Source organism: Callorhinus ursinus, unplaced genomic scaffold, assembly GCF_003265705.2.
Source record: "Callorhinus ursinus isolate GAN/ISIS: 27379988/994484 unplaced genomic scaffold, GSC_fseal_2.0 scaffold8, whole genome shotgun sequence".
Taxonomy (NCBI): Eukaryota; Metazoa; Chordata; class Mammalia; order Carnivora; family Otariidae; genus Callorhinus; species Callorhinus ursinus.
The window spans coordinates 47,899,694-47,913,896 of NW_027397070.1; the positions used below are offsets into that span (position 1 = coordinate 47,899,694).

General features: G+C 39.4%; 1 protein-coding gene across 12 annotated transcripts in view; it reads left to right on the forward strand.

The window, feature by feature from the left end:
- Positions 1 to 14,203, forward strand: part of GPATCH2L (G-patch domain containing 2 like) — a 151,377-nt gene that overhangs the window by 101,849 nt on the left and 35,325 nt on the right. For 9 of the 12 annotated variants that reach the window (XM_073895617.1, XM_073895618.1, XM_025869592.2 and 6 more), the window contains one exon: positions 8,486 to 8,580. In XM_073895617.1, the coding sequence (XP_073751718.1) occupies positions 8,486 to 8,580 (95 nt within the window). Of the gene's footprint in view, positions 1 to 8,485; positions 10,474 to 12,812; positions 12,910 to 13,671; positions 13,759 to 14,203 lie in introns of those variants that run through there. The other 3 variants (XM_073895619.1, XR_012379085.1, XM_025869594.2) reach the window with 3 other exon arrangements.

Sequence of the window (14,203 nt, forward strand, 5' to 3'; positions counted from 1 at the left end):
TCAGAACTGCCACCCTAGAAATACTTAAATTTGGTGTTTTTCAACTCTCACTGCACTTTTGAATCACCTGAGAAGGTATAAAAATATAGCCATGCTGAGCCCCACCCCAAAGATTCTGACTTAACTGATCTGGGATGAGGCCCAAGCATTGGCATTATTTTTAAGTGACTCTAATACGCAGCCAGGGTTACGAACTGTTGCCCTAAATGCATATGATTTTATGGCTGGTGCTTTGTAATTTTCTTAATAGGAAATCCCGTTTTGTAATCAGCATGAGCTCTGTGATTTGGTATTGGGTGCATGAGTTCTTATGGGACGTGGAATGGTGGACTTCAGTTTGGAGGACTTCTGAAGTGAAGAAGAGAATGTCAGTGTCTAGCACAGTGCCCGGCACATAGTGATTGATGGACGGACTTGCTGGGTAGGTGTTTGGATAGTTGGCAGGGTGCATGGATGAACTTCGTAAACCAGCTGTTTTGGTTTGGTTGTTTTGGTTGCTGGTATTGGGATGTTGTATTAAAGTAGTAATACTTGTTATCGGCCTTAGGAATTGCTGCTGCTCAAGCAGCAGGTGGTGTGATTGGTGTTTGGGTAGCGGCAGTGTATTGCTGTCAAGGACACAGTTCTAGAATGGTAATAAGAGCTAGTGCTGGAGGCAGCTTTTCCCAAAATGAGAGATTTATTGATTGTGAAGGATAGCTTTTCTTACCATGATTGCTGTAGAAAACCATTACTAGAACTTATCAAACGCTACATCTCTCTGTATGATGCACAAGTCACCAGTTGTGGTTTTTGAGTGTCTCGTGGCAGTTTTGAGTTTTCTCCAACTTTCCTTACCTTTCCTCTCTCGTGGGTGGTGATATGGTGGTGTATCACCACTTCCGTTTATTCCTTCTTTAAGTTTTTAATCTCACCTTAGTGGGTATTAGTGTGAGGCAGTCCCCAGTAAGAATCTTGGCTTTATCTGGGCAAATGACTTAACATCCCTATACCTCGATTTTCTTATCTTTAAAATGGAAATACTCATTTTTAGTGGGCTAGTGGGGATCAAAATGAAATCATGTATTTGACTACTTAGCATGCTGGAAGCTAATATGACTATTTTTGTTACATTCCCACTACCCCTACCTTGTCCTTAGGATAGTTGCAGTTTTATAAACTTCAAGTTGGCTTCCAGAGTCATTTGCTAATGAGATGTTGTATAGATTCTTGAGGTGCTTAAATAGCCTCAAATGGACTATAAGAGGAGGCGTTTGGACAGTGTTTGGGTAAAAAAGAGAGACCTTCCTGCCCATCAGAGAGTTGAAATATGATAGGCTGTGCTCATTGTAATTCATTTTATCTGTTCACAAACGTTATGATCTGCATATCAGAGTTGTGTGCCCAGCTGGTTGTGCCACTTGACAAGGAGTTTCAAAGAGCGAAAAGAAGACTAACTTCGCACTATTAATTTTGACCTTTGGAGCCATAGTAAACAGCCTCGGGTTTCACCTCAGGGCTTAGGGGAAAGAACCTGTTATTAGTCCTGTACCTGCTGGGGCTACTCTGATGCACAGCAGCCCTGCCCCCCTCTGTAGCTCCTTAGTTTTGGCCATGTGTGAGGAAATGTTTCTGCTGGGATATTGTCCATAAAGCTGCCCAGTCCTACTGGAACTTCCTTTCCAGAGAAGTGCACAGCTCTTGAGTCTTTTGTCCTGCCCTGGATGGTCTTGTTGACAGCACCTCTCAGCTGGCTGGCATCTTACTGCACTAAGGAGAGTGATGAAAGCATTTTCCTCTCCGGCCACTGTACAGACCCAGCTTTCCAGTCGATGAAGAACTTTTGTGCTCCTGCGGGTGACACAAAACCACTCCATGATCTGTCAACCTCGGCCCGGCCAAGGGAAGGAGAGTGCCGAGAATTTTCAGGTGCTGGTGAGCTGTTTGTCACCGACCGCTGAGGGTTAGGTTCGAGTGAAAACACTATTGGAATTGCTGGGATCTCTTCCGGTTAGATAAGCCTCCTCTGTGTCCTCTGATTGTGAAGTGGTTTTCTGTCGTTCGCTGCAGCTCGTGTCAGGCCTGGACCCTTTTCCTCTGTGTGCAAAGCTGAGAAAATAATTCCCCTACTGGGTGTTTCATAAATGTCTGTTAACCCCGAAGATAAAATCACATGTGAGGAGGGGGCCTCTCTACTTCCCAAGATTTAATCCTGTTTTCATTCATTTTTACCTTAGCACTTTGTTCTTTGATTACAGCTCAGTGTCTTGTATCTGTTCGTTCTTCACACATCGGCCTTCTTCACTGTGTTGTGAGCTCCGGGGGACGGGCCCTCGGCTTAGTCATCTTTTGTGTACCCTTTCCACATCCAGCAGAGTGCTTTACTCAGGGTAGGCTTCCAGAAATTTGTGTTAACAATAATTGAGGGGAATAGATTCATAATTAAGGAGAATAATTGGAATATATGATATGTATGACCTTTGGTCCTTAGAAAAATCAATAATTTTTTTTCCTGGTATTACTTGTTTGTATGTGCTTAAGAAAAAATACAACAAACAAGTACCTTCTCACAATAGATTTTATTTTTATTTCCCATATTAAAAAAGTGAACTTTTCAATGGGTTTTTAAAATGAGTAAGTTTTTGAAGGTGAACTGTTCCTTAAATTGGCTTGCCATTGGCAGGTAAAGACTGTTTCCACTCCTTAGGAGTGATTCTAAACATCTTTGTTCTAAATCTAAAGCAGCCACTTCAGTTATTTTTTGCCAACATTGGTTCTATTAAACATGCATGTATTTCTCAAAGTAATTTTTTTTTTCCCCTAAAAGTACATTCCTGCCCCAGGGACATAGTGATCTGCCCAGGTTCCTAAGTAACACTGCAGTTTTAACAACTCACCTGATCTTTCTGTTACGTGCACTAAAAAGTGAAATAGAAATGTTGTGTTTATGTGTAGATATACAGAATACTCTTTCAATTAATTGCTAATCTTCAGCATTCACCTTCACATTTGTGAATATAGTTACTCTTCCTGAAGTAAGAATTTTTAAAGAATGTATTTTTTTGCTTTTAATGCTCACTCCCCACCCCCCACCTGCACCCCTCATCAGTTCCTTTCGGCCAGTGCTGCAGAATGTGGTGTGTTTAGGGGGAGTACTTAGGCTGTGACAGGCGGAGTGCCGCAAGAACCCCAAGGCCCAGATCAGATGAAACAGAACCAGGGTAGCATGTCTTTTCTCTAGGGTAATTGCTTGTATACTAGGGAACAGCATTTTTATTTAAATTAATTTTCATTTAATCATTCTGTTATTCTTTAGGTTAAATTTTTAGATCTTTTTTATTAACTAGGTTGGCTTTGGGAATTTGGCATATATTTTTTTTTAACTCAGTAATTTTCACAGCAGGTAGAAGCTTCTCGGAATTCCCTGAGGAGAAATTTCAGAGTAAGCATAATACTGGTTCTTTTCTCACCCCAGCATGGTTGGGCATGCATATTTCATAAAAATCTCCTTACGGGATTCTGATAACCATTACCACTCCAATTGAGAAGAAGTTTTAACTTTGTAGAAATTTCAGCTTAACTGATACTTAGCCTTTCTGCTCCCTGCATAATTGAAAGATTCCCGCCCTCCACACACAGCACATGATTTGCAGTGCAGGAACGACTATATGCTGTTCTTGACAAAGAATTTTTAAAAATTGAATTAAATCTTCTACCCTTTCTATCCAATGTGCGTTGGTGAGAAGGGGAGGCTCTGACTTCCCCTGCCCTTTGTGACAGCTGCTTGTGTGTTGACCCTCTTCAGTTTCTATCTTGTGAGAGTAGACAGATACTGTCTGAGCAAAATAACACAAATTAAAGAAACAACACATTGGGAAGGAGGGGAGCCAACTACTCCTAAGTGAAAATGAGGGTGGGGGAGGTCAGTTTTTTATTTTTATTTCACTTTCTTTCATTCTTTATGTCTGTAGTTATTGTATGGAATTATTTGGGGACACAAAAAAATTGGACCGGCCTCTTGAGTAGGAAGCTGTGGCCATAGCAGGTGCATACTCCCATGCTCAGGTTCCCCAAAATAACACAAGGGACCCTTCCAATGCCGCATGGATATTACTCCTGAACAGGGTGTCCTTGTGCTCAGAATGTGCTATACAGCGTGGCAGGTTCCTTTTCCTGTCTCCTTTAAATCCTCCTCCAAGCACTCAGCTTCCTCTGTGCTTTCCCCAGGCTCTGGGTCTCTAGGCTTCCGGGTCTTCTTCCTCTCTGGTTTCCAAGGTTCTTCCCAGGCAGACAGAGCCCTCAAAGGGAAAAATAGATTTTCCCAAGCTGTGAACTCTACCATTACTAGTGTTCACTTAAAACCAAAAAGAAGGAAAATGTCTTACTGTCCTTTATAACTTGACTGTTTCTCTTCTTCCTTTCCCAGATCTTTGCTAGGAAGGTACGTAGGGAGAGACAAATATCCTTTCTGTACTCAGACCTAAGGTGTGATGTTATGTAACTTCTTATGAAATAGCTCTCCAGTCTGGAAACGGTCCTAAGAGAAATGTGTTAAGAGGGAAGGAGCATTAAACTGAGTTTTAGGAATGAACGTGGCTTCTCTTTATCCTTGCCTCAGTTTCTCTATTATCCAGATTCTATGACTAGAAAAGCTGTGTGGCTGGAAATAGGACTAGACTACGAGGTCCTTTAGGGAAGAGACTGTCTCTTTTGTTCAACACCTCAGTAAAAGCAGTGAACAATGAAAGAAGCAAAATAGCTCTTTAAGTAGAAAGGAAATAGTCCACACAAAAATACATACTTTTACGACAAAATAAGGCGGTTGACTTCATAAGCTTCATTACGTGGGTTCCTTAGAAAGCCTTCAGTTCTTTCCTAAGTTATCACCAGAGGAATTTACAAAATTTGAAGGATTTAGAATGTTCAGGCCAACAATTAAGAGTGGGAATAGGGTGGTAGAAGTAGATCATTTACCACAGAAACAAGTAACAGGCTGGAGACTTAGCAGTCAGGGGTCATTTAATGTAGGGACAATTAACCCTGAGGCCCTTACCATCACTGGGCAGGGCAGAGTGGGGATGTGAGAACGATGACCAGAGGGGTGGGGCATGGGAAGGACCACCTGAGCCTTTGCGTCCATAGCAGCCCCCTAAGGACGCTGCAGGATGTAGTGAGTGCAGTGTAATAATCTATATGCCTCATGGTAGGTAATTAATATTTACTTCCATTTTACTAAAATAAATAAAACATTTTAAAAAGCACCATATTTCCATTTAAAATGATTAAAAATTTAAATATTTTCGTACATAAATGATTTCATCTTTTTATTCCCAAATGTGCCATTTCTTGAAAATGTGAGATAAATGTTACTGACTAGATCAGTAAAGGAGGGATAATAATAGGGCCCTTAACTGTCTTACTGACCTCTATCAAACATGCAAAGTTGTGAAAATGATGAATGGTGTATAAATAAAAGGCAGTATTTATTTCCTTCAGCCCAAGTGGATGCTCTAAGAATTAATATCTTAAAACTCTCCTTTGAGTACTTTTCTTATACTTTTCATTTGCATCTGTCTCATAAAATTCAGCATTTTGCATTGATCTTGAAGAAGCAATGTTTTTGTTTTTTGTTTTGCATTTTTTAAAATTAAACTTTTTTTTAAAGATTTTATTTGAGAGAGAGCACGAGTGCGGGGGGAGGGGAAGAAGGAGAGGGAGAAGCAGACTCCCCACTGAGCAGGGAGCCCAAAGCGGGGCTTGATCTCATGATCCCAAGATCATGACCTGAGCCAAAGGCAGATGGCTTAACTGACTAGCCACCCAGGCGCCCCTTAATTAAACTTTTTTTTTTAAAGATTTTATTCATTTGACACAGAGAGAGAGAGCAAGGGCAGGAACACAAGCAGGGGGAGTGGGAGAGGAAGAAGCAGGCTTCCCGCGGAGCAGGGAGCCCGGCACGGGGCTCGAGCCCAGGACCCTGGGATCATGACCCAAGCCGAAGGCATTCGTCCAGCGACTGAGCCACCCAGGCGCCCCCCTTAATTGAACTTCATTCTTAATGAAGGATAATGAAGTCACATTCAAGTAACCCTCATCTCATCTAGATCCAGAAATAGAACATTATCGGAAAGAAGCCCAAAAGCTCCTGGTGCTTTGTTTAGCCACTGTTCCTCCTCCCCTCTACCCCACAGCGCAAGGGTAACCACTGTCCTGACATCTAATAACGTAGTTTAGTTTGAAGAAAGGATGTTAACATTTAATCTAAAAAGTTTTGGAGAGTCCTTTATAAGGTAAAGAAGAAAGAAGCATGAATGTATACTGTTATTATATAAGCTTAAGGTAAAGAAGAAAGAAACATGAATGTATACTGTTACCCTTTATTTGGCTTGTTTGTCTTTCTGAAGAACTTCAGGAGAAGCATGATTGGAATAGAGCAAAGTGGCCAGTTTTTGAGTTTGGATCTGTATGTACTCAAGTAGCTTATTTGTGGAAAGGATGGAAGCCCTATTCTGTACATTTCTCTGTTTTGACAGAAACCAAAATTTTGTAGGATCACTCTCTTTTCTGTCTGTGTCTTTGGCTTCAAAGGGAATTACCTTCTCTCCATTTAGGCTGAAGGCCTCTCTACCTTTGATATTCTGTCATCTGTGTTTCTTACTATTAAATCAACAGGCTGATTTATTCCCAGGACTTTGGTAAGGTATGAAAAATGAATTGTTTTCTCCTTTATACATTTATATTTACATTTCACTTTGGGTGTTCAGAATTAACTATTCATGGGATACTCAAAAGTTAACTCTTTTTCCATATAGAAGAGAGGGATATCAATACAGAGTGACTTGGATGGAATTTTCCAAAGCACGGGCTTTATATTCTGTAAATCTCTGCCTATTGTAGTGTTCTCTGCATTCCAAAAATCTTATGATTTCAGTTAAATTCTTACCTTTTCTCATTTATAAAGTGAATTGATTCTTAAGCTTTTGCATGTAGAGAAAATAATGTGTATACATGTATGCTTTTAAACTGTGGAAGTTGCCAGATTAGGAGCCCTCTGAATAGGAAAGTTTGTCCATTCCGTGGTTGTCTTGATGCTTTGTGCACTAACTAGGTGCTCTGAGATTTGACTGAGGTTCTAGTTTTAAGATCATTAAGCCATGAGACTTAATCCCCAGCTAAGACTACCAATTAGGAGTTCATCTGGTATAATTTTACTAGATTCTTTTTTATATGTACATACTCTCACTATTTTTAAAAAAATTGTGGTAAAATATAGATGACATAGAATTTGCCATTTTAACCACTTTTAAGTGTACAGTTGACTATTTGGTTTTTAGAACTTGCATTCATTTGTATCAGTTCTTGTCAAGAGATATTTAATGGCCGTCAGGTAAGTGCCTTGTGCTGAGGTTGGTGGATCATTGGAAAACTGTGAAAGAAGTGTAAACATGGTCCCTGTTCTCAAGAGTAAGTCTCATTAGGGAAACAAGATATATGTATAGCAGTTAAATAATGATTCATGGTCAGTAAGGCCTTGACTGTTCAAGGAAGGCTTTGTGTAAAGGTGAGAGTCAACTTGGTCCTTAATCAGGGGTAGGATCCATCTCGTTTTTGTTTTTTTTTAAAGATTTTATTTATTTATTTGCTAGAGAGAGAGAGCATAGGCGAGAGTGAGCGAGAGCACAAGCAGGGGGAGCGGCAGGCAGAGGGAGAAGCAGGCTCCCCACTGAGCAAGGAGCCCAATGCTAGACTCGATCCCAGGACTCTGGGATCATGACCTGAGCCGAAGGCAGACACTTAACCCACTGAGCCACTCAGCCGTCCCAGGATCCGTCTAGCTTGAGGAAGGAGGAAGTGGGCAACTAAAATAGCGTACCAGCTGTTGCAGTGTGAAGTCCATTGTCTTTCAGACAATCTATTGCTTTTTTCCAGCTTTGGCACACCCACTGTTTTTAAAATAAGTTGAATATTCAGATGAGGGAATATATTATTAGCAAGTAATTAATACTTTTAAAAATCACAGAAATCAAACTTATTTAACTGGTGACACAGACACTATTAAAAATCCAGATTTGTAGTGATAGAAGGGTTAAATTCCTATTAAAATTCTATGCAAATATCTGTGTTCATGCAGCATTAAACTTTTCAATATATTACCACTTGGGAGTAGGTATTTCATTAGTGAGTGTAGAACAATTGCAGTTAAAGTTTTTATGAAAAATAATTGTACAAAAATCAGCATGTAATGAAACACATTTATTGAAATTAATCTTGAGTGTCTGCTATTCTGAAATTAGGTAAAAAGTTTAAAATGGGTATATATTGTGCATAAAGAATGAGTTATGATTAATCCTGAATAAACTTGTACTTGACACTTGATGACAAAGAACGGTGCCTGTCTTGTTAGTGTATGTCTGTAATGGGTCAAGGATTTTATCTGGGCTGAACATAATGTCTTACAATAAGAATTCAAGATGAAAACAATGTTTTTTCTTTCTTGTATCTGCAGACAGGCAAACATACACTTGGGACCCCCATGTTCACGTGACATCAAGAGGAAACGGAAACCTGTGGCCACAGCATCTCTGTCCAGCCCAAATGCAGGTAACTGTATGTAGTTACCATTTATTGAGCACCTACTGTGTGTCAGGCACTAAATTACGTTTTATATACCTTTTCATCTAACCTTTATGATAAGGTAGGTCATTTTATTCCCATTTTACTTGGGAAAATAAGAATGTGAGATGTAATTTGCCCAAGGTCACACACATTTTAAGAATCCAAACCTAGTTCCCTCTAACCCTGAAGTCTGTGTTTTTTCACTGTGTCATGTGGCTTTTTTGAGTTTGAATCCTGGTATTCTACAATCAGCAATCTTCAGTCATCTGTGCTTTTGTTCTAGCACAGAGAGGAAATTAGGTCTGTGGTCATGAAAATCCAGTTAGGGTGGCAGTTTTAGTCAGTAGCCAGGGAGCCACATAGGTTTATTTACTTTTTTACTTGGCACATGGTACAATACGTTCTCACTGTTATTACGTGTAGTAGAGTACTAATACTCTACTAGTCTTGAAATTTCTAATTAAAAACTGTTTTTCAAGTTAAAACCTTTCAGTTTTCTGGCTAAAACCAGTTGGTTGGAAACTGAAATAGTGGTTATCTTTGGTGAGGGGTAGTGACCAGGAGACGACATCATCAGAAGTCTTCTGGGAAATGCTCTTTGTCATCAACTGGGTAGGAATTACATGGGTATATGCGTATGTAAAAATTCATTGAGCTGTATGCTTATGATTTATGCCCTTTACTTATCCTTAAAAAATGGGGGGTAGTCATTATTTATATCAGAAAGAATATTGGATGTTTGTAGGCATTTTTCTTTGGAGTTAGGAGAAGACAGTTAAACATAGTCGGTAATCAGGAAATTTTTGTGTTATTTCAGTACAGTTGAGGATAAATTGCTCTGGATAAAAAGATCATATCTGTTTGTAGGACCTATCAGAAATACAGTTATTTTCTTGATGATAGTGAATTAATTCACTCTGAGGAAATTGAGTATATCATAGATTATTTTATTTTCTTCAGAAAATACTATATATTATATAGATCAGAGCAGTTGATGAGTACAGAATAGACCTCAGAGAGATAGGGAACTCTCTCTCCCTTAACTTAGTAAGTTTCAGCATACCTTAAAATCGACCTCTTTCAGTTTCTGTTTGGGGTGACTGCTTGATAATGGTTCTTACTGGACAATCTTAATCGCAGGTCTGATAATTATAGTAAATTTTTTCCAGTGATTTCTGCATGGACATGGCTGGCCTGAGCTGATTACTCTGCATGCATTATTTCATTTAATCTTTGCAACAACTTTAAAAGGTAGATGTTTTTATTAACAGTTTACACATGACAAAATTGAGGCTTACTGAGGTTAAATCACTTCTCCAAGGTCACATGGATGATAAATTGCAGAGCCAAGGTCAAATCAGTTTCCCTCTGACTTCGAGAGGTGCGCTGTTACACACTTCAGATGTTCTCTGTTGTATAAGATAGCACTGGTTCCGAACTGTGACTGCATCAAAATCCTGCCTATGGTATTGGAAGCATTACAACAGTCTCCCCTCTTGTATCTTTTGTTCTTTTTTTCCCCCCTCAATATCTAGCTTCTATTTTTAACTTTTAATTGTTCATAAGACAAGAACTGTTGAGAAGAGTTTAAAAACCTTGTTGCACACTCACAGCAGGAACTGTCACTGGGAGGGATTCAATGCGGTTTGGGCATTCAGCACGTCTCCTCCTGAGCCCAGCTCCTCCTCTCACTTGTTGACTAAGGTCTGCCTCACTGAACATTTTCTGTTTTTTCTATCCACAACCTGAGTGCCCCATGGAGGTGAAGGACACAGCCCAAGCCCGCACCATCAGTCAGTAGAACAAATGGGCTTGCTCTGCCTCACATCGGGCCATCTCGGATTCCACCTCTTTTATAGAAATGAGTGATGAAGAGAGGTGCGTTCCGCTTTGCCGCTGTATTAATACACATCAGGGGCCAGCTCCTGGCACTAAATCACGCTACTGCGTACATCTGTTATCGGACTCTTCACCAGTGTGATGAACAAGACTGCAGATAGAGGCTTCCTTGTGTCATTCTTTATAGGATTTTCCTAAAAGAATAAATAGCTCAGATCTCTGCCAACACTCTCCCCTGTCACTGTGATGAATTCAGCTTCTTTCTTAAACATGCAGCCACAAATCTTTTCCCTTTTCCCCTCCCCCCCGGTGGAAAGTTTTGAGTTGAGATTGACTGAATTTAAAGGTATTAATAAGGCTAGAGAGGTGAAGAGCAGAAAGGAGTAGCTTGTCTTTCTTGTCTTTTTATATTAACACTCAGGAAAGGCCAGGGGAAAAGACCTTCTCATTAGGGTCGTTAAGTAGATCCTTCTTGAAAGCATAGCACCTTTATTTTCTTCTCTTTATCTCCACTCCCCTTCCCTTCATGACTTTATAACCTACACAGGTATCTGGTACACAGAGCCACCCTTGGATTTTAGCGAGTAACCATGTAAAAATCTGCTTCTGTTTCAGTAACACCAGAACAGGGAAGGTCTATACCTCCTGCTGAAGTGAATTGGCTCTATGTGCTCTTAAAGAATGTAGTTGGAAAAGAAAAAATGGGTTATTTTCTCTAAGATTTGAGATTAAGTGGCTATAAGAAGCATAAGAAACTCAGATGAAAACCAGATTTCATTTCCATGAGATGATTTTTCTTGATTAGAATGACAAGAATGGAGTTTGGTGTACAAATCCCATTCCTTCAAAAATTAAACCCATGGCCTTTAGGTAAAGGAGAATTGGGGGATGATAAGACATTGTATTCAGAGCCCTTACTATTTTGGCCATCCCCCAAGCCTCTTCTGACCTTCCTGTCTCTGGGATAGGGTATGTGTCCTTAGAGCATCAGTTGGAAGGGTACTCAGCAGTTAATCTGTTAGTTACATCAGATTCCAAATACCAGGCCAGTGATGCTAGAGATGTGTTTGTGAGAGCCAAAATTTTTATCTGTTTTGCTCACTTCTGTACCCTGAGCATCTAAAATAGTACTCAGCACAGAGAATGATCTCACTAGATATTTCTTGTTTGAATAAGTGAATGGAATCTTAAAGTTGAAACAGTTATTCTAAAAATTATTCTAACCCTGTGATTGGATTCAGTAGTTCCATTGTAGGTTAGCCCTTGCCTCAGGTGTCATAAGGCAGATTCTTACTGCCCCTTTTTACTTTTTTCTTACTGCCCCTTTTTAAAATTCAAATGGCTTTTAAAGTTAAAAATGTTTTTTAGTAAATATTGAATGGTTATAAAAGAACATTTATAGAAGATGGATAAGGTGTCAAGAAAAACAATATAGCAAATATCCATGTACCTACCATCCACTTTAAGAACATGGACATCGCCTTTAAAATTTTCCCACTGTCCTCATAGGTAACCATTGTCCTCATACAGTTTTTTGGTTAATGTGAATATGGTTTTTTGTTAATCATTTATCATTCTTTGGGGATTTTTTTCAGCTAGCTTTAACAGACATATAGCTCTCTAAGCAATACATTGTCTAGTTAGCATTTTTTGGAGGCTTGTGTAAATGGAATGTCTTACTTTATAAGTTAGAAGTTTCAGCCAGTTATGTTTTGAGATTCATTTGTTTTTGTCCCGCCAAAATCCTTTTTTTTTTTTTTACCACCATATACAAATGGTATTCCATTGTATAACTATGCTGAGTATATTATAATTAAACATTCCTGATGGACATTTGGATTATATCCCATTTTATGCTCCTTCAAAAATACTGCATTGGTCTTTGGGAGAATATGTGCAAAAGTGTTTCTGGGCCACTTCACAGTCCTTAGGATGGCTGTATCAAGGACCAGGAAACAACAAATGTTAGGAAAGATGGAGAGAAATCGGAACCCTTGGGCATTGGCGGTGGGAATGTGAAATAGTGCAGCCGCTATGGGACGCAGGGTGGTGGCGCCTCACAATTGTAAACATAAAACTACCATATGAGCCAGCAATTCCGCTTCTAAGTATATACCCAAAAGAATTGAAAGCATGGATTCAAACAGATATTTGTACATCCATGTTCCTATTAGCATTGTTCACAAGAGCTAAAAAGTGGAAGCGACCCAAGTGTCCATTACTGGATAAATCAGTAAACAAAATGTGGTTTATACATACAGGGGAGTATTATTTGGCCTTGAAAAGGAAGGAAACTTTGACATGCTACAGCATGGATGAAGACATAATACTAGGTGAAATAAGCCAGACACGGAAGGATAAATCCTATATGATTCCAGTTATAGGAGGTACCTCAAATGGTCAAATATGTGGAGACAGCAGAATAATGGTTGCCAGGGCTGGGGAAGGAGGAGAGCGGCAGTTACTATTTAACAGGTACAGTATTTCCTTTTGGGAGAGTGAAGAAGTTCTGGATATGGATGGTGGTGATGCTTGTACAGCAGTGTGAATGTACTTAATGCCATGGAACTGTACACATAAAAATTATTAAATTGGTAAATTTTGTGTTATGTGTGTTTTACCATAGTAAAAAATATAGAGCAAAAAAACCCCCAATTTTCTTAGGATAAGGGATTTTCCCCACTGTGGTTGAATACCATATAGTAATGGTAAATACAGTTTTATGAAACTTATTTTCAGCTAAATATGAGTGAGTGAGTGCTTGTGCGCATGTTTGTGTGAGAGGGAGAGACACAGAGATTTGGGTTGTGGTGTCAAATGTATTTTTTGCTGCTGTGGTTGAGGTTCCAAAATGCTTGAAAACTGTTGCCCTCAAGAAGCTCTTATATATGTGCCATAGAGTAATAGCCTACAGTTTTTTTTTTTTTTGCAGTAACTCAGTAAGAAATTCATGTTCGAATATGTATGTGAGTGTACATGTAAATCTGAAATAAATTCTTGGGTTCGCTCCGATATATCCTATTCCTTTCCATTAAGAAAAAAAGTACTGGTCATGGCCTACTAAATTGATTTTGTGACCCACAACTTGAAAATTACTATTCTAATTACATTCCTAGGAGTGGAATTAATTGAGTGACAAGGTAAAAACGAAAATTGTCTAGATTTGCTGTATTTTGGTGTATATTCGTTCACTCTCAACAGAGTGGGCATGATGGTGGTTTGTACCTCTCTGCTCAGGAGGGCATTTGGAAATGGGAGGACAGTGTTTGGTCATCACAATGACTGAGGAGTGCTTTTGGCATTCAGTGGATGGGGTCCAGAATGGTAAGTGTCCTAAAATACACAGGACCAGCCCTGCACAAGCAATGGTGATCATGTCCAGAATGTCTTTGGTGTCCTTGTTGAAAAACACTGGGCCTGATTGTGTGATTTTTCTTATGAGATGCTATTTATTGGAAATACTGTGTTACTGGAGGCATGGGGTGGTAATAGAGCCTAGGGCTTGAAGTCTAGTATCTCAGTTTGAATCTTGCTACTTAACCAGCCCTGTTGTGTCCCTGAGCAATGTATCTGCTGTCTCTCTGCCTCACTTTTTTGATCCAGAATATGGAGATGACAGTTCCTACTTGAAGGGTTTGCATTAGAAAAAAACAGATTCTGGTTTATTTACATAGCACAGTGCCTGGCTCATAAGTGCTCAATAAGTGATCATGACTGCATTATGAATTTGTACGACTGCATTTATTTATTTGTTCAGTTAAACCCATTT